This window comes from Xiphophorus hellerii, chromosome 13, assembly GCF_003331165.1.
Source record: "Xiphophorus hellerii strain 12219 chromosome 13, Xiphophorus_hellerii-4.1, whole genome shotgun sequence".
Classification (NCBI taxonomy): Eukaryota; Metazoa; Chordata; class Actinopteri; order Cyprinodontiformes; family Poeciliidae; genus Xiphophorus; species Xiphophorus hellerii.
This window is the reverse complement of record NC_045684.1, coordinates 4,673,571-4,701,354: the sequence shown is the minus strand read 5'-3', so window position 1 is coordinate 4,701,354 and position 27,784 is coordinate 4,673,571. Positions and strand designations below refer to the sequence as shown.

The following is a 27,784-nucleotide window of genomic DNA, read 5'->3' as shown; positions in this document are numbered from 1 at the left end:
TATATAACTCAGACAAAACACGTTGATGCGTTGATCAGTTTTATTGCTTTAAGATATTAAATCAACCGGGATTGCAACAATAAGCAAGAAGGCTTCGAATGAAAAGAAGCTTTTGAAGATAGAAAGAACAGAAAGCATTGAAAAAGCAATAGTTCCCATCTTCTGGCATATCAGCTCAGTACTGGGAACACTGGTCTCTCCTCAGTGTCTCTGTGACTGCAGTCTGGGAGCCCTGGGAGGCCTCACAGGTCACAGAGCCCACCTTCCTCCACTGGTCTGCAGGGAGCCTCAGGGTGCTGCTCCAGCTGTAGAGGCCGTCATTCTGCAGCACCCCGGGGCTCCTGCTCTGCTCCAAGCTGCTGCTGCTGCTGCTGTCCAGCTTCCAGGACAGAGTCCAGTCTGAGGGGAAGCCCTTGTTGGCCAGACACATGAGGATAACCTTCCCTTGCTTCAGCTCCTCACTGGAGGGGGGTACAACCATTAGTGATGGAGGCACTTGACCCACTAGAAAAAAAGCAAAAAAAAAAATAGTTGGAACTGCTGTTGAATGTAATCGGTCCAGGATGAACAGCCACTCTCCAAACCTGGCAGGAGAAGCCGGCTTAGTCAATGAAAAGACAATCTACAGTTTTTCACTTCCTTCTAACATGCAGGCATGACTGCTGAAGCGTGGAAGCAGGCAGGTTTCAGAGCTAAAAATACGTACAACAGCTGGTTTTAAGATCACACTTTTTTTAGTTATTTTAGTTGACTACTAGTCCACAGTGTAAAACATTTATGAATTCTGCAGCAGCCAGCAGATTAATTACAACACTGTCATCCAGTAGGCAAACCTGTCATTAGTATTATTGCAGAAGTACTGAAATTACTCCTATGAACAAATCATTTTAGCAAAATGAATTTAAAGCATCCCAAAACACTGAATTATTTCACATAGAGTGCTGAGATAATTTAGTGAAATTACACCCACAAAAATAGCCAACAACATAACTGTCTGATGTGACTTTACCAAAATACCTCTTGAAATTTAACATATTTGTGAACACTAACAGAGGATAGTTGAAGGTCATTCTGCTGGCACTGAAACTTTAGTGATACTTTTGAGAGGAATAGTCATAATATTTACAAGTACATTCTGATTGCAATAAACTTTTCTGAACCTGAGTAATTGTTGGTCTAAAACAGGAGGCTTCAAGTCTTCAGCTTAAATTTTTTTTTTTCTGATTCTATGTTCATCACTGGGTGCGACTTTTATGTGAATAAACAACACAGAACATGGGGAAACACTATCACTGATATATGCCCAATGGAAGTATGAAAAGTAGAGGTTGATTTGATAATAAACACCTTGCACTGAAAAAAATTTAAAAGTTTAGAATGCTTAATTATTTAATTAACATTTATTATTTTATAACAAATAAAAGGTGGAACTAAAGATCCAAATGTGTGAAACTATATGTGTGAAACGATACACAATTATATACAAATCTTGACAGTATGAAAAATAATGAAAGACTGAACATTTTTGCTATTTAAGGCATCAAATGAACTTACTGTTAACTTCAAGTCTGGTTCCTCCTCCAAACATGTGGCACAGTGATACAAACTCCCCACAGCATCAAACAAAAACCTTTGACTGAGAGAGACACAGAACGTTTAATTCAAAACAAACACTGAAACAATGGTTCAAACATTTATCAAGTGGATGTGTTTGGCAATTTCTTATTGATTAATATATTCAACATTATTGAGAAAATATCAAAAAGAAAAACTATTTTCAGAAAGCCTGTCAACCTTTAAGAGAATTTCTCGTAGATTTCTAGGTAATCCTGATCAGTAGTTCCGTAGTTTTCTGAAAGTTTAATTTCTCTTTTTCATTCAGTTTGACTGTTTATTACTCCTGATCACTTGTAATCATCGCGACTCTAGTGTAGACACTTTTCAGTTTATCCAAGAGCCAGGTTAATACTAAGTCTTTCAAAGGCACATTTTGTTTTACATTCTTTAGCTGAAACTAAGGAGAGCACCGTTTGACAGAGAGGAAAAGTATTTTAGCTGAAACAATCTGATTTCATTAGAGCACTTATTTTGATTAGTCTCAATGATAAAAGGATGACATGTCAGATATCTTTCTAAAATAATGGCCCCTTTTTACCAAAAGATGAATTAGGTAAAATAAATAATAAATTTGGGCAAAAAATGACTTAGGCCATTGTTTTAGGAAGGTGGCGAAATAAAATCCTAATCTTTGAAATGAGATCATTTAAGATTATTCTGCTTCCAAAGATATCTTCCATAGGCCTGAAACACATCCTTGTTGGACATGTTTCTTTTAATCCTTGTCAACAGTGTAATGCTGTGTTTGGGTCTGGAGCATAGGCTGGACTAAAAATGGGTTGGAGAGTAACAAAACCTTTGAAAGATCTTTAGAAAGATAGAAAGCTGTAAAACAAGATCACTTGAAAAAACCAAAAAGAAGGAGTGTATTATGAGTGTAGCAAATGAAATTTAGAATAGTTTACATATATGAAGATGTAGAGTGCAGTCAGTAAGCATTCATCTTGCTGTTTTAAGATTTATTTAAAATATAAACAATTATGAATTCATTCAAAACAAGCGTCTTACATCTACACATGCAGAAACATTTACATGTTCACATGTTCACAAACCATGATAAAAGATGAGTGTCAATACATATTGTAAGTTGCAGAAAAAGAATGTGACGTTATTTAATCACTGATATAAATAAGCCTTAGCAACTTTTCTGCTGTTGATTTGGACTCAGTGGAAGTTACAGTAGTGTTTACATCAGTGAAGTTCATCTTCAGGAAAGTGGAAGTTTGAATGGAAATGTTTTTTCCGTTTTTTGTTTCCTGTCTTTAGCAAAATAACCATGACAACGGTCAAGGATGACTGCTCTTCCATGGTAACAGTTTTCTAATCAAAATATAAACATTTTAAGTTATGGCAGACCCCAGAGAGACTAACTATTTTATATGTTTATATATTTTGAGTTATATATTTTGAATTCTAATTTAGAAATAATATGTATATGTTAAAATAAATTAGTACAAAAGTAACCATAAAATAATGTTAAATTCATATGAAGTAATACAGAAATTACAGACTGTACTTGAAGAATTCCCACCATGAAAGCAATCGGTTCACTTTAATGCATTAAGTGCATTAAAGTGAACCAAAACAAGTTTTGTTTATTCAAATAACCAAATCTCTCTGCACAGACAAGCAAGTACAATGGATTGATGGATGGATGACACATATGAAATAAATATTTATAAACCATATACAGGAGAAAACATTTTATGGAAAGATGACTTTTAAAACTGATCATCCATTAGAAATCCATTGGTAAATATAATCATTGTACAAACTGTCATAATAAAATTATTTCCATAGAGAGCCACTTTGCATCAGCAGCTCCATGCTCCAGTGCTCTGGGAGAGTTTATAGTCCTGACAGTTGAACACTGGATGACTGACAACTGTCCTTCATCACAACAGAAGACACAGAAATCCTCTTCATCAAAAACATGACTTTGATCTGCGTCCTCATCTGGACTCTCCTCTGCTGCTGCTTCACAGGTAAAGTCCAGAGAATCCAACTCCTCTCCTCTATGAACATCTGTCCCTCTGAAATGAAGCCAACTAAACCATGAAGCTGCTGCATGTGTTTGTCTTTGTGTCCACAGAGGTAAGAGGTCAGATCACAGTAACTCAGCCTGGAACAGTGCACTCTGCTGTTGGAGAATCCATCACAATCAACTGTAGGACTAGTCAGAGTGTCTATTCTTGGAATAGCAAGGATTATATGGCTTGGTACCAACAAAAAGATGGAAAATTCCCTAAACTTCTCCTGGTTGATGCTAATAGACCTGCAGATGGGATACCTAGTCGCTTCCGAGGTAGTGGATCCAGTTCTGACTTCACTCTGACCATCAGCGGGGTCAGGGCTGAAGATGCAGCAGTTTACCTTTGTCACTGTGTTCATGTGGGTTATAGACCAGGGCCGCACACACAGTCAAAACTCTTCATACAAAAACTTCCTTCTAAAATAAACTTACTTTTGCCATAGAAAGTCACTGTGCACACACACACAACAAAGTGCTACAGAATAAGTAAAGCTTTAAGATTTTCCTCTATTTATGAATTAATTTGACAAAAAACAAAAGTGAAAAAAATTATACTTCATTAAGATGTTGTGACGTAACAAGCTGTACAGTCACAGAATTAAATGGATTTTAATCTTTATTTGTATTTAATCCATAAATAATAACAGTATTATATGTCAGTTATGATGTTATGCTGCTCGTCATAATTATAAAAAATTTAAATATTAAATATTGAAAGGTAAGTCTGTCAAACCTACGTGAACATGTGATGTGCATTTTTCTTCATGTTACAGATACTTATGCATTTCACATTTAGGACTTCCTTAACAAAAATTTAGGAGGAATATAAATTGTGAAATAGCAAAGTATAATATTCTGTAATAATGATACTTTAAGTCATATTAAAATGCCTTTAATTGTGAAGTGTGGAATACTAAACCCTTCATCCACATATCTAGACAAATGTTGTTTTTATAGGCATCAGCGTCTATGAACTTTTGTCGATAAAGATGGTGTAATAGAGGATGGATGGATGGTGTTAATTTTACTTACCTTAAATTGTTAACACGAACTACTGCAGTGATGTTTTCCGTCCACCAGATGTCGCTGTCTATTAACTTTAAGGAGCGATTCAGCTTTTTAATCCATTATCCAATCACTTAAACTAATTTATGTTCAGAAGTTAAAGATGTTTCTTAAATATGCCCAAGCTACCAACTACAATTGTTGTGCCATAAAGTATGGCGTAAATCATTCTCACAGCACTTTGCGACTTTTTTCAGTGAAAGTTGCAGAGTTAACTTTATTTGATAACTTTATTTGTGCAAACAAACATTATTACTGTAAAACAGTAATAAATCTCAAAATAACCCATCCATAAATACATGTTTATTTATTTACTTTATTGATTTTAATTTTTGCATGAGTCTGCTTTGCCTGTAAGTGTTGGACCTAATTTTTCCCACCTTTTTCCAGGGCTTTTATTTTGAAAGCTCTGTCCGGAACGTCTAATTAATTTCGCTCAGCGTTGCGTGTTTGAAAGCGGGGTTTGTTCATAAGTAGAGAACATGGAAAAGTTTATTCTCACTCTCCATCAAAACCAGTTCTTGTGTTGTTGAGATGGCGACCACCGGCAGCTCCTCGGCCTCTGACAGGATGTACTCCCAACTAGTAGACGAGGGGAGTTATGAGGAGTCCAGACCAGATGTGCATCAGAGCGGTAAGCAGAGAGGAAAGTGGGAAAGTTTTATCCAGCTGCAGATCCATTAATTCTGATCCCCGTTTTATTCCTGTAACAAGAAAAGTTTATGCAAACAAACATTATTACTGTACAACAAAACTCGACTTTTCTTACAATTTCATCTATTTTTTATTGTCCCTGTTTGCAGTGTTTATTTTGCAACTGTTGCGTAATATGGTCAAAAGATTTATTTATTTTTTGTCAGAATCATGCTGTTTACTCCCCAGGGGAAAAGCACATCTTATACCCACTTTTGTTTTAATCGGGATTCTTTTGTACACCCAAATTTTAAGTTTCATGCGAGAAAAATATTGTCAATTACTAAAGTTATGTGATACTTATTGTGCATTTTAGTGTTTAATTCTATGTGTGTTTGAAAAAGTGAATGTAGGCAATTGTATTTAACATGAGCATAAATCTAATTATCTAAACTGCAATGCTAAAATGGATGTCTTCAAAGTTTCATCAATGTTCCTTTACAGCGACTTTGTTTTTCCACATATAGAAAAAATGTAGTGTTTGTTTGCCGACTGCAGTTTAAATTTGCATCGTCACTTCATGATTGTACTGGTACTTTTCATTCTTTATTATATCTTTACCATATTATTTGTCATTCTTTATATTTGTTGGGTCCTGTTTGTCTCAATATGGTAAAGCTGCAGCTTTAATTCAAGTCAAGATTATTTGTACAGCACATTTCAGCAATAAGCTAGTTCAAAGTGCTTAAACATTAAAACATAAAACAGTAATCAGTTATGAAACAAGCAATAAGACTGACAGCTTTGTCTCATCAAAATCATCATCATCAAATATGTAGATCAGTTTTCCAGTTATTATTAATAAAAAGCAATTCTCAACGGGGGGGGGGATTTAGCCTTGATTTTGAGGAACTCAATGTTTCAGCTGTTTTCTGGAAGTTTGTTCCAGATTTGCAGAGCATAGAAACTGAATGCTGCTTCTCCATGTTTGGTTCTGGTTCTGGGGATGCAGAGTAAAGTAGAACCAGAAGACCTGAGAGGTCTGGAGGGTTGATCATAGAGGAACAACAGCTTAGTTTTCAAAAAGTTTGTGTACAATATTCTAATACAATTTTGAGAGTGGAGTTTTTTTCACAATCTTTTTCTGAATACAGCTCTACTATAAGAAATATACTTGCCACTTTCTTTTATTCCAAGAAAGGAGAATTCCCACCATAAACTCTGTTCTGTGTTTTGCGGTTGACATTTTTCATGCTGAAGAACCAAGGTTGTATTATGTAATGTTTTTGTGTGAGCACATTATACAGAGTTTCAGATGAAAACAGACTGCTTACAAGAAGCACAGTGATTTTAAGCAGATGTCCAGGATAAGTTTAGAGCTCCTGTCAGAGCTGTAAATGCATTTTTGAGACTACTATTTACAAAAAATTAAGCAAAATATCTACTTACTAAAACTGACAAGTTATTATATTTACATAAACTTAATATAAAAGTTTGCATTGAACTGCTAGATGCATATTGTCACACTTCAGCTCTGAGGATTCAGACTTGTTTGTTTCTTCATTCCAGGTCCGGCTCCACAGGAGTTTAGCTGGGGGGTCAGCGTAAACGAGCTTTTATTTTGATATAAATACATAAGCAAACCTTTCTTTGACTTTTCAAATAAAATAACCATGTTTACTAGTACAAAATAAACAAGGATGTAAACAGTGACATGTATAAAATGTTGAGTAATTATGCTGAAAATTTGCATAAACATTAGCACATACATTACAGAAATCTAAGAATGTAATGTTTCTAATCTCTGAAGTCTATTTCTTTAAATGCAAAATCAATCTACTCAAGAGTAGCAATAATAATATTACTCAATTAAAAGAAAAAGTACAATGCAGTAAAACTACTATTATAAGTAAAAGTTACTCAAGTAAATGTAACCAGTACAGTACTATCCACTTTTGAACATAGATTACAAAAAAATTAATAGCTTGTTCTTGTTAACAAGCTTAACGTAATATATTGGCCTCAGTTAGCCATCATTTTTCTACATCATCTGCATGCAACAGCATTACTCTGTGGGCGAGCCATGCTCCCCAACGCCTGCTTCATTCAGATATGATTCATACCCATTTCCAACTATTTGTGTTGTGTAACTTAAAGCAAACAGTTAGACATGTGTACACATGCTACAGTTCCTAATACAGGTTCAGCAAAGACTCCTTACAGAAATTTGCACAAGTTCACTTTTGTATCAATATTTTATTATACATTTTTTTTTTTTTTTTAAAGTTGTGTGTTATTTGTCAGCAAGATTTCAGTTGCAGATGCTTCATGTCATTTAAGCTATAAAGTTGTTTTGGATTTGACTGTTTTTTTCCTACACACCTCACAAGTGTTTGCTTGGATGGGTATCTAAAGTATTTGGAGGCTGAGTTAATTTGTTGTACTTTCCACCCTGATTGGTCTGATTTGTCCAACAACTTGAAGTGCTTTCTGCATTCTGGGACCTTTCAACACCGCCACAGTAACTTGAAAAGGGTCAGCTTCCGTTCCCTGCATGCATCTGTGAACCTAGGCCGTTCACCACTGCTTCCTCCTAGAGCTATTTTTAATGGATACTGATGGATGCAGACTGGGAAAATCCACAAAGAGCTGCAGTATTGGAGATAGCCTGACACCAAAAATCATTAACTAATTGCCAAAAAACTGCTGGTTGGCTTTTTTCTAAGCATTTGGGATGTTTTAAAAGCAGTTGATATCAAAATGGAGGTATAAAAATGTGGAAAAAACTGAATTTTACATAATTGATCCCCTTTAACAACACCCTTTAATATTTGTCAGATACCTTCATTTTCATTTACCAAGGAATCTGTTTCTCCTCCAGATTACCCAGTCAAAGACCTGCGGCGGAGTGGCCCGGGTCCATACCGCTTTGCCACCATCTGCCTGGCTACACTCTGTGCTATCCTCCTGATCTCAATCATAGCTGTCACCGCTCACTGTGAGTATACAACAGTCAGAGATGACTAGCGTTTCCTTCACTTCTTCTGGTTCATATCTAAAACAATTTAGACCATTCAGTAATTTGCTTCTGTCAGACACCAGTAATAGCTAACAATACATTTGTCTAAATTTCTATACTTTAAGGTTTTCTCTTCATTTACTTACCTTATACAAAGTGCCTGTAGGTGCACACTAACCTTTCCACATAAGTTAGTTTCTCATAAGTTAGTTTTGTTAATGAGAGCAGCTTGCTCTCCATTTGAGCAAGCTAGCATCATTTTTGTAACTTGTAAAAACCTATTTACCAAACAAACTGGAAGCTTCAAATCAAAATATGTTAGACCTTGATGAGTTACGCTTAGGCATGCTTCAGGAATCAAAATTCTGCTCAGGTCTCTTATTATGATTCATATGTTTTGTCCTTTAGAAGCCAACATAACCACAAGATGTTAGATTTTTAACTTTTAAATCATATGTTCTTGTTAAATGTGAATATAGTGCATGTCTGTCTTCACATTCTGGAAAAAAGTACAATCCACACCCTTGGCTTGCTTCTCCAGTGTATTAGCAAACTTGGATCTGTTCCTTAGAGGCCTATATGTTGCAGAAACTAGCAGTTATGTTTAAATAACAACATTTATCCAACCGGACTCTCAGAAAAGCTTAAAAAATGTGTCCTGCTTTAATGTTGTTTGCAGATAAGAACAAACCCTCGCCTGGTGCTGAAGCAACTGCAGAGATGCAGAAGGAGAATGCAAATGTTTCAGCATTGATGGCGTTAATCACGAAACTCCAGAAGGAGAATAAACAACTTCAGAAAGAAAAGGAAGAGCTGCAGGTGAACCTTACCTCCATAATGACAGCCAAAGGTACAGTTCTCCTTAAAATGGTGCATAATGTTCTCATAGAGTTAAAAAATACAGCATCATGTTGAGTTCCTGACATTTTTTTCCTACTTTCATAAGAACCTCAGTGTTCAGTTCAGAGACTGTCTAATATTTTAGATACTGTGTTTCTACACTGGGTGTAAAACTATAAGGCATTACTGAACAATTACAACACTCTCAGTCATACCAAGATGTTAATAAATATCAGCTCTGAGAAATTAAGAGGGTCAAATTGAGGTTTTGTCTTTCTTAGGGAACATGTCCAGTGTTCATTATATTTGGTCAACCATTAGAGTGCAGAATTAATATGCAACTAAATGAAAGACGATTATTTTAGCATCTTGCTTGAGAACAATAAACAACTCAAAGCATAAAACCAAACACAATACAAGGCTGCAGGGAATTCAAAGTCACTTAAGCCTGATGATTGAATTTGCATGTTATGCTTATGCATCTGATGTATGACATGTGCTGTTGGTTTCCAGCCACTGCAACCACAGCTAAACCGACCAGAGCCCCTATTGTGTGTCCTACGGACTGGCGTCTCTTCAACGACAGCTGTTACCTCATTTCTAAAGATAGAAAAAGTTGGACTGGCAGCCGAATATACTGTCAAAGACAAGGAGGTCATCTGGCCATTATCCTAACAGCTCAAGAGCAGGTAAAGTATGATAGTTAGTGCAGCATCTGTGAGCTTTTCATTTGATTCTGTCTGAGAGAGTTTATTTTAAAGTTGAGAGCATAAAGTAATTTGCTTATACTGCCTCCCAAAATCCTTTAAAAATGCACTCAAATATCAGATTTATTTGCTCTGCAGTGCTTTCCTTTTACAGGGACAGTTTTTGTCCAAACTATATTTTGTGCAAAAACTGTGTCAAATTCTACCCAAAAATAAAGTTAACGTTGTAAAGAGTGTTGCAATGTCCTAAAAATCTCTTATAAAATGGACATGTTTGACTCCATTACAGTCTTCAATAAAACTTAACATTGTTCCTGCCAGTAATGCTAGTTATGGCCAGCCGTTTCCTGAAGGGCAAGGCTAATGGTACCATGTTTTCTTTTTTGTTTATTTCTATTGTAAGCATAGTTTTTTGAACAATAGTCAAATTTCACACACAATGTCAAGCTTATAAATGCTTTCTGTGTTGGAATTTATGTAAATAATCCCACTTTGTTTATCTGTCAGACCTTTTTGTGGGATCTCCTTCCCAGAGGACACTGGAACTCATACTGGTTTGGAATCACAGACGGAGAGACAGAGGATGAGTGGAAATGGGTCGACGACACTCCGCTAGTTGGAGGGTATGGACTTCTCATCAGCATACTACAAAATATTGTCACTTAAATTAATATTAAGTTTTAAAAATTGCACATTTCTCTGCATTAACACATACACCATGTGCTTAAATTGAGTGAGACATCAAACATCACTGAACTTCAGTCACAACTGGTTTTTGTAAAGCTGCAACATACAAATATTACACAGTCATCAAGTGGCAGAAGGTGACTAGATAGTTTCAGTCTGAGTCAATCTAGCAAAAAATATATACTTTTTAAAATGTATTAATATTACTACAGTTGGAGTCAAAATATATTACATCTATTGATACAATCCATTTTCTAGCAGATCAAACAGTGCAGAATACAGTTTATTGCGTTAACTTTTTTAAAACAACTTTACAGTAAATGACAGAGAAAAAGGCATTATTTTTTTTCAGCTTTGATAGACGTTCACTCCAGCTTAAACTGGGGCAGACGTTTGCAAACAAACTGCGGGTCCAGTGGACCTTTACCTTTGCTTTGCCTGTTACGTTTGGCAGACTGACAAATTTTAGGAAATATTTTATCAGTGAATTAACCACTGTTGATTTATTCAACAAAAATCATATATTCATTCCTTCTGAATGAATGAATTCCTTACTCTTTTGTCTTTAATACACAGCCTGGCTGCTTTTTCCTCTTATTTTTAACTTACATCACCTACTTTATTTATTACAAACATTCATTTCTTCAGCATCTTCCACAATTATTAGGGCCCTTAGAGGACCCTCTTTGGTGAAGTAGAATTAATGGCATCCATAAATATTCCTAATAAATTAATGTATTGGAAGGATTTTCCAAATATTATACTTTGTAAGTTGACCGTGTCATAAAAATTGTACTGATCAGATCTCAATTTTCTGTTTTCTGGGGTATAAATTGTGAATTAATCAGTTTTACTTAAATTTAAACAGCAACCCAACAGACCGGGCAGGTTGCTGTTTACTTTTTCTTTTAGTCTGGAAAATGTGCAACTATGGAGTGACTGATAAGAACAACCACTGTACACTGCTAGGGTATTTTTATGGGGGAAACACTCATAAAAACACACAAATATAATCAAATAAGTAACTGTTTACACACTAGCATATTTTCTTTAAATATGCTTCATTATCATCTTCCATTTCTTGTAATCTACCGTAAGTATATATTTTTTCCAGTGTTAAAAAATATTTTTTCCAGGTTCATGTTTTCCACTTCTGCTCAGACAAAAACTGTGAACTTCCTTTTCACCTCTGGTTATATGCTTATTTGGCATATTTTATAAGAAACTCCTGATTTTCGTTCCTCATTTTGAAAGTCACAGACTTGTGTTATTCCCCAGTTGTCACCTACATTCCTGATGTTCCTCTTTTTTTTCTCCATATATTTTCTTTTCTTTTTTTCTTTTTTAGTTCTCTTTTCATTTTAATGTTTTGTTCCATTTTAAACTTTCATGCAGCATTCACCATTTTTTTATGCTGATTGCAGCTTTTTATTTCCAAACTTCTAAATAGACAAAAATATGTTGAAATCACTTTGATTTGTGCCGTTTTGTTTATTGGTTACCATACAAAACAGAGATTTTATGATTATAGGCATCATTATTATTTGGTATGCCTTGCAAACAAATTAACACCTTTGAACTTTTTTATATTTTGTCGCATTACAACTAGAGCCTTTTATGTATTTATTTCATTAGGGTTTATGTGACACAAATGCAACACAACGTAGTGGATAGTTGCTAATTTGACAAAAAATTGTGCATATTTTTTATTTTGTATTTTTTTGTATATGTCTGCACTAGTGTTTTAGAGTACCCTGCACCTGCTGTCACAGTGTTCTTACCAAAATAGTTCAACCACAAGAAGTGTCTTGGAACATCAAAGTTTCTTATTGGTTTAGATTTTGACTTGGCCATTCTTAGCCAATCCATTTACCTCCATCTTGTCTATGGATTGTCTTCTCTTTAGCACCACCCATCAGTGCTCAGGAAAATCTCCAGTCTTTGGGGTGTTGTTTAATTCTCTAATCCTGATTAAAGTGTCAAAGATTCTTTACTGAACTCCCTTTTAGTGTGTTTCTTTGATTTTTATGATGCTGTTGTTCTTTAGCAAATCTCTGAAACCTTCACCAAACATTAGGGTTCAAGTTTCAAAGCACTTTCCATGATACAGTGGCAGAATACAAACATATAGCGTAGCACACAGCATAGCAGATTTTTATTATGGAAAATTAAACATGTTGCTTTTCACTAGTTGCTTTTACCTGTTAAGTATAATATTAGCGACTAAAGAGCTTGCTTTATGTTTGTCTCTCTTCACAAAAGTTTCTGGGAGGAAAACGAGCCCAATAACCACATAAATGAGGACTGCGGTTACATCGTCAAGACGGAGGTGTTGGAACGTGTGGCGACAAAGAGCTGGTACGATGCCCCCTGCTCCATGGTTTTGCCCTACATTTGCGAGAAGGAGATGAGCAGCACCACACAATAGTGAGATGTTGCCAACTAGACTGGCTAAAGCGAGACCTGCAGCCAGCTGGTTGTTTTATTTTACAAAGAGTTCGGCTTTCAGAGACGCTCAGAAACTGGAAGCTTCTGATTGCAGGTTATCTTAATTAAATTGTGATATAAACCTCATTGGCCACCGGGAGGCTTGTTAAAGAAATACTTTTGCAGTGTAGTTTGCATATGTTTCTATATTTTTCTCTAAGATCCACTGCTAATATTAAGTCTGTTAGCACAGGAAGTCAATATTACTAGACAACCATCTCTGGCTACAGTAGGAAAAATACACCAAATCCTAAACTGTGTTTGCAACATTTTCCTGCACTGATTCATTTTAGTGATTCCACCTGTTTATATGAACACATATGAAGTTTATTTACTTCTTTTTGTCAGATGTTAAAAATGGGGCAACTGTGGCTCTGTAGTTGACTTGTGGTTGGAAGGTTGTAGGTTCAATTTCGGCTTCCTCCTGTCACATATCAATATGCCCCTGGGCAACCCCAAGTTGTCTACCGATCTGGATATTGGTAGATAAATGTGTACGCGAATGGGTTTAGTCTAGTGTAGAGCGATTTGAGTGGCCAAAATGATTGGAAAGCTCTATATAAATTCTTATATAGAGCTTTCCAAAACTTTAAATAGAGCTTTAAATTTGAGCTTTCCAAAACTCAAATTTAATTCAGTGCCTTTAAATCACAGACAGAAGGTAATATTGCTAAATGATCTACTTAAAGCTCAGAATTTCATGTTGACTAATAATTCTATGTTTTTTTTTGTTATCCTTTACTATGAAAGGTATTGGATATGTTTTACTGGAATATAGAATACTTGTATCTGTGATTGTGTTTGTGTGGGATTTTATTAGATGTAATAACGTTTGTGTGGGATTTTATTAGATGTAATTTCAGTAATTTCAAATTTGCATTTGATTTAAGATGGCAACATTTCTGATCATTTGAAAGAATCAGCAGCAGATTTTGCAGAATTAAGTTAAACCACTATTTAATCACTATTAAATCACTCAAATTATTAAGGTATGTGTAAAAGGGATGTTGTGAATTTCCAAAGTTTTTCAGGTTAACTGTATTTGACCTGTTGTTGTTTCTGCGAATTATCAGATTAACACAAATAAACTAAATCTGTGCTATAATTTCTAGTCTGCCATTAAATCTAGTGTTGTTTGTTTATCTCTGGTTCTATGTTTATCTGTTTTTGTCAAGGGCAATTTGTTACTTTTTATAATAATGCTGCAAATGAAGATTTAAATGAACAGTGTAAAACCCTTTACTGAAATGATCTGTTCTATAAGTTTGTGTGTTTTTTTTTTTCATTCAATCATTTGCTTCTATTATTTCCATTATCAATAAGCAGATCCAAGCACCTATTTTTGACTTTATATCTGGCCATATTCATGTTTTAATCAAGTTAAAAAATATGAAAAGAGGTTTTAAGTATGACAAAAAATGTAGTTATTCCAAAATGGAAAGTAACACCACCATACATTTTGATTCAGGGGCTCAATTTTCTACTCGGGTCACTCCCAGCAGGTGGCAGTGCAAACTGACAACAGTTGCCTTTGTAAATTTGTCTAGACTTCTCAAGCCCCAACTAATAAACTGGGTTCATTTTTGATCAATTAATTTACAGATTTTATTCACTACAGAGGACAGTCATTCATCAACAACACCACTAGCCCTTTGTTTTTGGTCTTAAAAAAGAGGGACATTATTCTATTTATTTTCAAATTAATATATTTATATTTAAAATGTCTGCATATTGGGAACAAGTTAGAAAATTCCTTGTTTATGTACACAATAAAGCTGAGTGGTTCTGATTTTTATCATGGTTCAGAACAGCACATGTCAGAAGTTAACATGCAGACATCATCCATGTTTATGTGATTGTGTTTATTGAGATCACCATTATGTTTTGCTTTTTGTGGTTTACATATAAAAAAAAAACTTCAGTCAACTGGTACTGCAGTAAGAAGGTCCTGGGTTCAAATCCCAGCCCGGGTCTTTCTGTGTGCAGTTTGAATCCACAGGCTTCCTCCCACAGTCCAAAACCATTACTGTTAGGTTAGTTGGTCTCTTAGTTGGTCTTTAAGTATGAGTGTGTTGTTTGTCCTGTGTCTTTTTCTGTGTTGTGATGGATTGATGACCTTTCCAGGGTGTAATCCGCCTCTCATCTAATGACTGCAGGAGACAGCAGGTAAATGATATTTCATTTCTTTAAAGTCCCACTTGCCTATTACTTACACAAAACAAATCTAAATCCCTCTGTGAGACCTATATCCCGTCTTCCGTGTGACTCTGTCCTCTCTCTGTGTTCTCAAAGTGGACTAAGAGCGTCACTGAATGAAGAGGCCAAAAGGGGAGAGAGTTAGAGTGCAGGGTTTTACTCCTGAGCTCGTTACAACTGAGAGATACCAGGAAGTAAGATAGCCCTCTTCTGTCCCAGTTCATTAGCCTGGATTACAGTTTGAGACTTACTGCAGGAGAGTGGGATAGAGCAGCACAGCAGCTCTTCACTCAAACTGTGAAACAAATGGAGCAAGAAATCTCCATTTCAGTTCTGTTTCTGGAAATTAGGCTCAGACTCGTTGTAATGAGAAATGTATCATTGCCACAAGACTTTTAACGCAGCACCTACTGCTTGCTGTGTTCATGCTTTCTCTATAACTAAGGGAGAAAATTATTTGACAAATTTTTTTTGAAAAAAAGGTCTAAAAACATTTTAAAATTGATGCATGATATTACATTTCCTCAATGCAAATTTCCTCCTGACAGTAGATGGGTTTTTACCAGTCTAGTCATCATTTCCTCCCTCTATCACTAAGAAAACTGGATGCTCTGTTGTCCTTTATTATGTCTGTTCAAGAAGTCAATCGACTGACAAAAGAAAACAGAGAGTCAGCATCTTTACCTTGGAGAAGAGCTAGAAATTTTTGACAATGGATTTAAGAAACCTAAAAATAATACTGCATTTCCCTAAATCAACTAAGAAAGAACAGTATTGTTTGACATGTTACATGAAAAAAATATGAAATGTAGATATTAAATGCAATAATCTGCTTTCACCCAAAAAAATTATATTTTTTGTTAAACAGATTAAGGGCACAGCGTTCATTTGACCCTCATTTCACCTTCCTATTAGAAAGCATTTGTTGGCTTGTTCTGTTTTACTGTTTATTCCAAGCCAACTAGAAACCCATTACAACACAATATGATGTAATTTCTTTGCACTTGGTATGAAAAAAGAGAAAGACAAATAAATATATTGCACTGTAAAATATGGAAAGAAAAGCAGCAACAAAAAGAACAAGACATAGGAAAGACGTAGGATGAAGGAAAACATTTACTCCCACATTACCGACCATCAGACCTCCTTTTCAACAGCCTTGTGACTAGTCCATTATATCTTGATTTAAATTGAAGAATCTGTGGACATTGTTTAAACTGTGTCCCCAGTCAGTTCCAAAGTTTAACTCCACATATAGACACACACAAACACCACTTGCATCTTGAAGCTACCACGGCCCCTCATTTAACCTCTTCTCTTTGTGTAAAAATATTTTAAATATTTGTAGGTAGTGCATTTTTATTGGCTTTATATAGAAGTTTTACCCCAAAAGGTTTTACAAAATAAAAAAAAAGTCAACAATTTTTGCTGCCAGAATAAGGAAGGCATGATCAAAAGATCCTATTTTATATACAATTTTCCCAGCATGTATTTGGAGAGAAGATAGAGTAAACTAATATTTCCCACAAATTTCTATACAAAAACTCACAAGAGCAACATTGATGATCAATATAATAAGTGCTATGCATTATTTTCTAAGAAATGTTTAGCCTTTTTAATAATTGAGACACCTTTAGAAACTTTTCTTGTATCTGATGTGTGGTTTCCAACTTAATTTGCTCTCGGTAGTCTTTCCCAAGAATTACATTTTTGATACAGTATCTATATTGTTATTGTTATATTATTATATACACTATCTATATTGGTGTATATACTCAGTAGCTATACCAAGTACACTATGTGAATTTGTGTTTTACATTACTTTGGTATTAAAGCTTTTCTGTAATGCAATTTTAAAAGTTGAGCAACTTCATCTCTCACCGATATAGTGGAAAGATAAAGAAGTTAAATTTTCATTCCTTGTGAATTTCTCTTTTTTCTCCCAAAAGTGGAATGATAAAGAGGTGTATGTAAAGTTGTAGAGACAGATTACTTTATTATAATAATGTTTTTCTTGTCAAAAATCAAATGTACTGTGTTAGTCAACTTATCCAGAACCTGAAAAGCACAGAGGGATGGTTCAGTTTCCTTCCTTACTCTGGATGGATCGCCAGTTCAACACGGAAACAAAAGGGATAACTGTTCATGGACTCACTCAACCTTTAAGGATCACATCACAGAACAGCAAGTGCAACACTGAGACAAAGGTTTTGTGATCAGATTAAACTTAATGCTAAAGACAAACATGCATAAAGTGCTCATTCGGGAAGAGTTTAGTTTGACTTGCAGCAGGTTTTATTTTTAGACTGCATCACGTGAGCCTGAGGAAAGAGATAAACATTTCACAAGTGTTTTAACGTCTTAGGCAAACAAAGAGCCAGCTGGAACACTTTCAAGAGAATACAATTAGTCTTAACTGATGATGTCCATACTTGATTTGCTAGTGTTCTGGTGTTTGTAATAGAAAGTCAACAAATAAAGACAACCAGAGTAAATACAAAATTCAGGCATGTCTTTTTGTTGTATCATGAAATAGTCGTGATAAATCGTGTCTTTCAACCAGTTTCACTAGCCATACCAACGTTTGATTACTGCCAGACTTGCAGATTTTGTAAAAAAAACAAAAAAAAACATAATCACTTAAATACACTATCTGAGAACATGACATAGGCTCCTTTTTTAAGAAAATAATTACCAAAATTGTAACTGAATAGGGCCTTTGACATAGTTACTCCAAAGCATAGATGTTTTGTCCTTAAACCACTGCGCAACTAATTCAGAGGTCCTCGTGATTCCTTGAGAAGTTGATTCAATAGTTCACATTTTTATTGTTGCTTTTGGATGATGACTTCTTCGTCTCTGAGCGACCTTTCAGTTAACACCAAACTCATATTTCTGTAGATAATCACTCTCTCTTACCAGCATCAACCAGCACCATCATTGGGCCTTTTCCTTTTCTTCTGGGGTTGACATTCCACACCAAACTACATCCATTCCCAGGGACACAGAATCGGGTCAGTTGAGAGATTTAGATTTTACTTTTTTTTTTTTATTGGGACTTGTAGAAAATATTCAACTAAAATTGCAGTATTGCACTTCCCAAAATGTGTGATATACATTTATATTGGGATTAAATTTTATAGGTCCAAAAAGACTTGTTTCATTTAGAGCTTAATTTGTAAAATGAGTATGGAATGATTCAAACATGTTCTTAGATTTAGCTCCCAGAATATGTGCTTTTTGCATTCTCTTTTTAGCTCGATATTTCTAAAATATTCAGTCAAAATATGCACTTTTATCTGGAATCGTAGCCATTGGCAGAAAACCATGTTTTAAGTGAAAATTCAAGAATTCAAACATGCATCAGGCTCCCAATCCTTACCTCCATCTTTCCACTTTAATGAAAAGAGGTGATCTAATTACCATTAGTTGCCCCACCTCCTCTAAATTTGCCCACCCAGATTTCCTGGAAGAAAGAGTGCAAATCCTCCTGACGTTGCAAGTCAGATTACGAGATGCCAGAGGGGTAGACCAAACAAGATCAAACCAAAACCTTCTCCACTTCACATCGGGACATGGCTCAACCCCTCGTCGCCTGCTCTCCTGTTGGCCTTTACATTCTCCAGGTGCCATCCAGTCTTGGAGTGCTTATAGGAGCAATGAAGATTTTTATGAAGACCTCATCACTTTGGACAGGTTCTGAGAGCATATCTTTTTCTTGCAGCACATCTCTTCAGTTGCAAAGATCACCTGAAAGTTTTCTGAAAAAGGCACAATGCCACAGTTGACTCTTGATCCACTTTTCGTCCCTACCTTTGCAAGTCAAGTGTGACGCACGTTTAGCCCGACCCGCTCTAATTCCCTAACGAGATTGCCCATCCCCGGATATCTCATACAACCCCGATTAACCAGGCTCAGCTCATTAGCTCTGCCAAACCAATTCGCCCCTTGTCAACCTCTGCTCCTAACTAACTGTAAAATCAACCCCCGTAGTCATGAAAAACATGGCCTACAACGAAAAAACACAAGTGACTGCACAGACTTGATGGTTAAAGCACCTAAGAGTTAATTCAATGGTGCCCATTTGACCATTTCTATTGTTTTCTCCAAAGGTTAATCATTAATTCAAAGGAAGTTTGAATTATTGATATCTATTCAGAATCACCTGTGTGTTTGGGAAAAAAAGAAATTACTTTATTTCTTTGCAAATCTCGAATCTCAGGTTTTCATCTACGTTTTTCACTTAACTTCCTGCCTTCCTTTGGTTCCTCACCTGTTTTGTCATTTGACCTCGTAACCTCTTTTTATTTTCTTCCAATCAGTTTACCTGTTGCACTCTGCCACGTTCCCTCCCCCTGTTTCTCTCAGTCTCGCTCCTTCCCTCTCTGTTTCCATCTTTGTGCTTTATCCCTTCATCCCTTCATCCCTTATCTCCTTCATCCCCTCCAATCCTCATCTGTTCTTCACAGTGGAGGAAGGGCAGGAGAAAGAGAGAGTTTTTTTGCAGGTGAAGCTAGATCGGCAGTCTACATTGGGTAGAGCATCAGAGGAGCCGGCGAACCTGGGACTGTGGAATCTAAACTCATAGGGACCACAGAGCCGGACTAGAACCAGCAGCTGCCCGGTTGCAGGAGACAAGGTCCTAACTGTGAGTGGAAAAGGTGAGTTTCTGCTTACATGTTTCTGGGCAGGTGGTTCCATTACTGTTAAAGGAAGATTTGTAAGTTTGAAAAACAACATTGCTTCGCCATGCAAATGCAGGCAATCTGTGGCAACCATAGATCTTTTTTTTGCATCTCCATTTTGTGATTTTCTTTCACTGATTTCAGGAATATAATTCATCCACAATTCTCAAGGAGCCACTAATGGTTTTTGTCTTCATCCAAGCAACCACTCCAATAGCTTCAAGCTAGCACTAGATAAGCTCATTTTAATATCCTGTGACTGCTTTCATCATTTTGATGTCAGTCTTTGGATTAAAAACAAGCACCCAAAGAAGATCTTAGTCTCAGGTGACAAAGATATAACCAAACCTAAAACCGATTCCTGCCTCTAAGATTTCTTCTGCAAGACTTTTTCTTATGAAGAGAATTTCTGGTTATATCATGTGTTTTCAAGCAAGAAAAGTAGAACTCACATTAGGTGTTTTATGTGCTGGATCTAAGACACTCTACCTGTGTGTGCTGGTTATGGTTTTGACTCCAAATGAACAATTTCTTTCTTCATCATCTTCCACATCACCTCTCTCTTTCCCTGATCCCGAGGTAAAGAGTAGTAATCGGATGAGAAGAGATTTGGCCGTAAAGCCTCCTCTGAGATCTCCAGGATTTAAACCCCTGCAGCAAACCCACCTCAGAAACCCCCTCAACAACGGAACTACTCCACTTCCTGCCTTTCCATCTTCTACCCTTCATTCTGTCACAGGTTCAGTCTTCCACATGTGCGGTAGACAGGCCAGCAATCCATTTCATCCCCATGATAGTCATGTTTTATCATTTAGCAAGATGCTGGGGTCAGGAGGGCAACACTCTGGATTTTTTCCCTACTCAACAAGTTCATATTTCTGCTGACACTTTACAATTTCTTGCTGTTCTGTTCACTATGAGTTGCATAAAGTATGCAAGTTGTGTTTTTGCTTCCTAAGTTCCTAAAATATCATTTTTAATAGAACTAGGACAAAAAGTGAATATGATACTCTGTAAAACGATATATATTATGTAAAAATCCTGCGAACGTGTTTGATTTTAGCCTTGAACGTCGGCCTCAGTAGGGTGTAAGCAGGTTCTTGGCATTAAATTTGTCAGACGTCAGTATCCCATTACAGAGTATTAGTCATACTGTACACTTCTGCACGCAAGGGTTTTGGGAATTTTTTATTCTTCTTTGACATTTACCCTTCATATGTTGTTTGACAAAGACAGAAGGGACTGAATGAATACCTTATATTTATGATTATTACTAATGTCTTCGAACAGCAGGTAAACAGCTTTTTCAAATGTTAAGTATGTCCAGCAGATGAGCAGAAAACAGGACTCAGAATCCTGAAGTTAAAAGGTTGACACCGTTTTCCCCTCACTTTATTCTTCTTTCTATAAAATATTTACTTTGATCTCTTTTTCATACCTCCCTATTTTATCCTACTTACCATTATTTGACCTGTCAAGATTATAACATCAGTTTTGGATTACATCCGCAGAATCAGATTTTTGTGATTTGATGGTGCAGCAGAAACCGACCGCTCTAGATGGATAAATCAAGGTCACTCACTGATCCAGAGAAAAGTCAGAAGATGTTAGTGTAATTTGCTGCTGTGTCAGCTGAAAGGAAGTTTATTTTTCTTAGTAAAATGAGAGTGATATATCAAGCTCTATGAAGTAAATAATTTATTTTTGTGTGTAATTTCCTCCTTACCTTACTGTTCCTTCTTGTACTCTGTTTTGCCACAGAGTGATTGTGTCATCTTCCATCAGTAACATCCTCCAGCGACTGTCATCATGGCAGCTGAGAAAGCTGAAATGGATGCACTGAAAAAGGAGTGTGATGGCCTCCGTGCTCAGATTGAGGTGAGCATTTCCTGAATGAGACAAACTACTTCCTGTAGAAACTCCTTAAAACCTTCAGACAGGAAGCAATATCTTTATCAGGGTATTTTCATCTGGTCTGACTTTCATTGCATCGTTTATCCAACAAGATTTCTTCAAACTTGTTTATTCTAACATATGTATTCCCTCATGTGTCCACTAGGCGGCGCGTAAGGCCGCGAACGACACCACCATGACAGCAGCAGCTAATGGCGTGGCCTCTGTGGGCCGGGTCCAGCTGAAGCTCCGAAAGACACTCAAAGGCCACCTGGCAAAGATCTATGCCATGCACTGGTCAGAAGATTCAAGGTAACAGGATGGGAAATTCTAACTTTTTATTGAGTATTGTGCCCGTTTTCTATAATGTTTGATTTATTTGTTTAGCTCAAGTAATAGCCAAAACTATGATTTGAGCTAAATTAATCGTTTCCCCCCAGAGAATATTTATTCAAATGTCACAATTTGACATTTGAATAAATCTTATTTCTGTGATTTACTGCAGTAACTCAGGTGGAGCGTCATCAACTTAAATAAAAAACATCTTTATTTATTTTCTCTTTAAAAAGAGAATGAGGGAAAACAAGGTTTTATTTTATAACCAGGAGCTTAAAGCTCTATTTTTTATGTCTCCTCACTATCTTCTAACTCCTTATAAAAAAAATATATTTAAAAAAATATAACCGGTGGGTTAAACAGTAAAAAAAAATGTAGTCTCCAAACACAAACTGGTCTTTAAGATGATCACTTTTACTTTTTCTCTGTTGAACTGGATATCACGTTTGTTATTGCAAAGGTTTGTAACTTATTTCAGAGCTTTCGAATTCAGACAGCACATTGAACATTGTTGAGAAATAATTATTCCTTGAAAGAAGTATTTTCAAAACATTTTGACTCTAGTCAGATCCCACGTGCTCTTGTAAAAAACATCCATCCACCCATTTTCTTAATTATCTGAGGGTCACAAGAAGGTAGAAAACAACAATTTCTGGGTGCAAGCTCTTAACTGCGATATTGTTTTTCTATTCTAAAAACCAGCTGTATTTACAGTGATGCTGTGTTCCTCTCTAAGGCAAATGGTCAGTGCATCGCAGGATGGCAAGCTTCTAATCTGGGACACGTTCACTGGAAACAAGGTAGGATCACGGCCAGTATTTCATCAAGTGTGAACTATGCTGCTTAATGACTTATTGTTAATTGCCTTGTTTCAAATTCTTATGAACAGTTTGGTATAAATTATATATATATGTTATGCTTGCATGCTTGCAGAAATTCTGACTTGAATAAACTTTCTAATTGAAAGTTAAGTTAGTGAAGTCCCCTTACTGTTCTGTGAGTTTGAATGGAGGACATATTGACGAGACATAGAACATATAACACCTAAACGATAAGTTTGATTAAGTGGTACTGGTGACTAAAACCTGTGACTGTCTGAATGAACTCAACAACTGTCCTGAATTTCTCTCCTCAGTTGGTTGCTGTCCCCCTGAAGTCTGCTTGGGTGATGAGTGTCGCTTTCGCTCCTTCTGGTAACCTGGTGGCCAGCGGTGGTCTGGATAACATCTGCACAGTCTATAACATTAAGGCTGCCAGCCCCAAGACCCTCAGGGAGCTGGATGCACACACAGGTGAGGACAAGTCATGTCTGCTACCTTAAAAACTTTAATGTAACCCACTTTTTTTTTAAAAATTGTGTCTCTCACACAGGTTACTTGTCTTGCTGCCGTTTCCTTAGTGATTCTGAGATCCTGACAGCTTCTGGTGACACCACCTGGTGAGTTTCTTACAGTTAAAAACTCATTTATCCATCCAGGAGCCATTTGTGGATGGATATTGTGCGGCTCACAACTGTAAATCAAGAATGATGAAACTAGCTTTTCCAGGACAAGTGGGGAAGCAAATTACAAAACATTTGAATACTTTCTTGGTTTAATTAAGATATTGAATGTTTACTTTGTTATTCGGTGGATTAAAAGTTGCAATATAATTTTGATTGATATTTTAGTCTTTAAAAATGTATAATAAACAAATAATTGGGCCTGCAAGAAGTTTAGACTTGACAATTTTGGTTCACATGACAAAGAAAATAGGAAACTAAGGTTATATATCTGTATTATAAATTTAGACTTGATTGATGTTTAAAATAAAAGTAAATCCTTATTAGTCTCTTAGATCATTTGTAAAAGTGAAAACCTTTTTAGTAAACATTCATAATGACAACAATCTGACCTTTATGGATTTTTTTACATACTTGAAAATTAAACATTTTGTAATCGATGTGGGTTTTAAATAATTTACTTTCATTTTTTTACTTTATTCAACTTTGACATAGCTCTAATAACTGAAATAAATATGTACTTAAAAGCAAACAACTGCAACCTGCAATTACTGCTTTCCATATTTAGCCGATTTTAGTTAATTTCTTCTGCAGTATAGAACAAGTTATTATGTAAATTATATAAATTTAATTTTATTTTATGTACCCTCTTAATATTATATTAATTTCACAATACATTATAATGATACTTAATATCAATGGATTTATGATTTATTAAGATTATTTTATTTTCTATATTAATTTTCAAGTATGTTGCTGTGCCATTGGCAAGACATATAATACTTTTATTTGTGTGTTCTACCAATGTGTTGTTTCTGACTGCTTGTTTGGTTTTACTGTATCACATATAATTTGTGCTCACATTTAACAAATACACAAATCCTAATAATTAGATTCAAAATGCCACCAACACGCCATCCTTCTTAACTGTCCTAGCTGCCTGTGGGACCTGGAGACGGGCAAGCAGAAAACGGTCTTCACCAACCACATCGGAGACTGCATGTCGCTGGCCCTGTCTCCGGACATGAACATGTTCATCTCAGGAGCCTGCGACTCTCTGGCCAAGCTGTGGGACCTGAGGGAAGGAGCCTGCAAGCAGACCTTCTCCGGACACACCAGTGACATCAACGCCATTGCTGTGAGGATTGTTTGATGGTTTGTTTTACAAGAATCAAGAAATTTAACTTTAATAGAGTCTGTAGGTCAATGTCAAGTATGTTTAAAGGTCCTAGTGCAAAAACACTTTTTCTAAAGACTTGAGGGCCTCGAGGGCCAGCATCCTGCATGTTTTAGTTCTCTCCCTGGTGGTAGTAACGACCTTTTCAGCATGTCAATGTTCTTCTTAGGCTTTCTAATGAGCCATCATTGGATCCAGGTGTGTTAAACCAGGGACAGAACTAAAACATGCAGGATTGCGGGGCCTTGAGGACCGACTTTGGGCATCACTGGGTCTAAGACAGCAATTAGTTTTTCACTCAGGGACCTGCTGGTTTAGAAAGTTGCATTTTGTTTATCCTCTGGTTATCATTCTCCAATCTAAAACACTTAAATGTGACAAAATCCTTCACAAATCTTTGTTCGCAGCTCCATATTACGCTAATCTTTGCCATCTTTTCCTCAAACACTTTCACTTTTTTTCTTCCACTTTCAGTACTTCCCCAGTGGAAATGCCATCATCACAGGCTCTGATGACTGCTCCTGCAAGATGTATGACCTGCGCTCCGATCAGGAGGTGTTGGACTACACAGACACCAGCCTGAACGCCGGCGTCACATCTCTGGCCCTCTCCAACTCTGGCCGCCTTATCTTTGCAGGCTATGACGACTTCAACTGCCACATCTGGGACTCACTGAAGGGCGAGAAAGTCGGTGAGAGCTCTATTAGTGTTACTATGGTCATGGCTTCATGGATGTGTTAGCTCAAATGTACGCAAACAAGAAGACAAGTGCAGGATTATTACTCTATTTATCATCTATTTACTTGCAATTCACCCCTGTCCTGCAGGTGTGCTCTCTGGCCATGACAATAGGGTGAGCTGCACCGGCGTCCCGGTTGATGGAATGGGTGTATGCACAGGATCCTGGGACAGCTTCCTCAAACTGTGGAACTGAGGCATTTCAGTGGGAGGAAAACATCTCTGGAAGAAAAGAGGAGGAGCAGCAATGAGGAGGAAAGAATAAAGAAATGAAGGAAAGAGGAGACACTGTAAAAAAACAAGGAGGATGCATGAATAAAAAAAGGCCTCCTCTTCCTATCTTCCTCTCTTCTTCCTTAATAATGTATGCAAAATATGAGTGGTTGCGAATGAGCCTCATTGTGTAAATGGCACCAGGGAAACAATGCGTGATGCATTCTGCTGAATGTGCAGAAGAACTTCAGCGTTGTCATTTTAAATAACGAAACACGTTTTTAAAAATAGCACAATTAATCTAAATGTTGCCAGAGCAGGAAAAAAAAAGCTCTGGATCAGAAACACATAGAGGTTTTTGTCAATAAAAGGAGATCAAAGGCATAAGCACTGAAGACAAAGTTATAGAATAACTTTTTTTTTTGAGAACATTAATCTGTAAAAGAGCCCTGAACTTCCATAGATCAGGTATAAATTAATGCAACAGTTAGACTTAAGTTGATGTACAGTGGGTTTTTTTCTTTACTTGTTTTGTCAGACTATACACACACCAAGTGTAAATATATTGCAAAAAGTCATCATTGCTCTCCTCCTAAGAACAGACAGAGTTTAACACAGGGTGGATGTGAAGAACCCCCAAAAAAGAAAGTTTCAGTCTGGGAGCAGGCTGGTAGACTGGGCTGCAGGGCGGCTGTCTAATCAGAAAAACATTCTGTAAAACCATATAAACTGAATTTCATCCCCCTCAGCCCAGCTGCATTCTGTAGTTATTGTACAAGTGTTCAACTCTAATGTACAAAAGGCAAAAATGTTTCCTGAAAATCTTTCTAATAAATAGTTCTGCATTAACGTTATGTTGGAGTTTGTGTGTATTTGTCTCTGTTCCCAAACGCAGCTGCTCCAACAGTGAACTTTTTCCAAATCAGAACCAGAAACTTGAATGTGTTTGGCATTTTCATTATGTCAAGGCAACACATAGCAGCATCTAAATGAAATAGAAATGGAAAACCAGAGTTTTTCAAATTTTTCACCAGAAAAACTTGGGGATTGTGGTCTGCATTTTTAATCAGTCTCCTTTGACATATTAACTCTAAATTAAATCAAGTGCAAGCACTTACATTGCCTACACTGTGAACAGAGTGCATCTGTGTGTAATTTAATCTCAGTTTGAGTATGGCTGTTTCAGCGAAGGCCACTGCTGTTTCTTAGTCAATATTATAGAACAGCAGAACAAGGAACATAGCAGAAAGGTCAGAAAGGAATTTAAAGCAGTGGTATGTTGTAAAAGAATTAGCCTAATTAGAATAGATCACACAGTTCTGTTAAGCTCATTTTCTGAGAACGGAAAGAACATTAATCAGAAAAGCAGCCAAAAGCTGCATGAAACCTCTGGAGGAGCTGCAGAGATCCACAACTCATCTGGGAGAATCTGTTAACAGAGCAACTTTTAGACTTGCACTCTAAAAATTCACTAAATGTAGAATATTGGCTAAATGAAATTCCCAAGAACTTGCTTTTTTGTTCATCTCTCTGGGTACTTCAGCTTCCTCCACTCACATTGTTGGCTTCATTGGTTTCTCCAACTTGCCCTTGCATGTATGTGTGCTGTTTGTCCTCTATCGCCCAATGACTGCTGGAGATAGGCACCAGGCTTCAATGCAACCCTTCAAGTACAAACGGGTATAGAAAATTATTGGATGAAAACATTGCAGTTGTAAGTCCGATTTCCACATGCTTCATTTTCATGTCCTTTTGTGGCATTAAAAGGAGCTTCTCAGTTTTACTAGTTGATCTCAGCTGTGTGAAGGAAGCTGTTTGTATTTACTGTCACCAACCAGAATAAGGTTTTTCTCTGCCTCATTATAAAGCTTTTGAAGATGTAAGTGTATAAAATTGTTTGTATTTTCTTATCTCATTATAATGTGTTTTCTTTTAATAAAAAAAAGCACTTCATTTTC

General features: G+C 36.4%; 2 protein-coding genes and 1 gene segment (V, D, J or C); 2 read left to right on the top strand and 1 right to left on the bottom strand.

Annotated features, from left to right (window-relative positions):
- Window positions 1-26: 26 nt before the first annotated feature.
- On the bottom strand, window positions 27-1,605 carry LOC116731535 (Ig kappa-b4 chain C region-like). The segment is given in 2 exon segments: window positions 27-504; window positions 1,555-1,605. Coding segments are annotated over 2 exon segments (363 nt in total).
- gnb3b (guanine nucleotide binding protein (G protein), beta polypeptide 3b) lies at window positions 1,029-26,680 on the top strand. Of its 2 annotated transcripts, XM_032581342.1 has the most exons (10): window positions 1,029-1,038; window positions 17,954-19,944; window positions 21,730-21,846; window positions 22,028-22,173; window positions 22,934-22,997; window positions 23,333-23,489; window positions 23,569-23,635; window positions 24,635-24,836; window positions 25,350-25,566; window positions 25,703-26,680. In XM_032581342.1, exons 3-10 carry the CDS (start codon window positions 21,778-21,780, stop codon window positions 25,807-25,809), a joined length of 1,029 nt encoding a protein of 342 aa, XP_032437233.1. In that variant the 5' UTR covers window positions 1,029-1,038; window positions 17,954-19,944; window positions 21,730-21,777; the 3' UTR covers window positions 25,810-26,680. The 2 variants fall into 2 exon arrangements, with proteins under 2 accessions (XP_032437233.1, XP_032437234.1); XM_032581343.1 differs by lacking the exon at window positions 1,029-1,038 and having other exon boundaries at window positions 18,074-19,931.
- Window positions 5,154-17,904, top strand: LOC116731534 (perlucin-like protein). Of its 2 annotated transcripts, XM_032581345.1 has the most exons (7): window positions 5,154-5,348; window positions 8,229-8,345; window positions 9,046-9,216; window positions 9,720-9,895; window positions 10,421-10,536; window positions 12,863-12,958; window positions 15,212-17,904. In XM_032581345.1, the coding sequence occupies exons 1-7, from the start codon at window positions 5,249-5,251 to the stop codon at window positions 15,216-15,218; spliced, it is 783 nt and encodes a 260-aa protein (XP_032437236.1). In that variant the 5' UTR covers window positions 5,154-5,248; the 3' UTR covers window positions 15,219-17,904. The 2 variants fall into 2 exon arrangements, with proteins under 2 accessions (XP_032437236.1, XP_032437235.1); XM_032581344.1 differs by lacking the exon at window positions 15,212-17,904 and having other exon boundaries at window positions 5,155-5,348; window positions 12,863-14,438.
- Window positions 26,681-27,784: the final 1,104 nt, after the last annotated feature.

What these genes read in the sequence shown, in the direction of transcription:
- LOC116731534 (XM_032581344.1), top strand. Translation starts at nt 5,249, where the DNA reads ATGGCGACCACCGGCAGCTCCTCGGCCTCTGACAGGATGTACTCCCAA. An exon ending in CTCCATAATGACAGCCAAAG is followed by an intron (nt 9,217 to 9,719) that starts GTACAGTTCTCC and finishes GTTGGTTTCCAG; the next exon opens with CCACTGCAACCACAGCTAAA. An exon ending in GACACTCCGCTAGTTGGAGG is followed by an intron (nt 10,537 to 12,862) that starts GTATGGACTTCT and finishes TCTTCACAAAAG; the next exon opens with TTTCTGGGAGGAAAACGAGC.
- gnb3b (XM_032581342.1), top strand. Translation starts at nt 21,778, where the DNA reads ATGGCAGCTGAGAAAGCTGAAATGGATGCACTGAAAAAGGAGTGTGAT. An exon ending in GGAGCTGGATGCACACACAG is followed by an intron (nt 23,490 to 23,568) that starts GTGAGGACAAGT and finishes TCTCTCACACAG; the next exon opens with GTTACTTGTCTTGCTGCCGT. An exon ending in GTGACATCAACGCCATTGCT is followed by an intron (nt 24,837 to 25,349) that starts GTGAGGATTGTT and finishes TTCCACTTTCAG; the next exon opens with TACTTCCCCAGTGGAAATGC.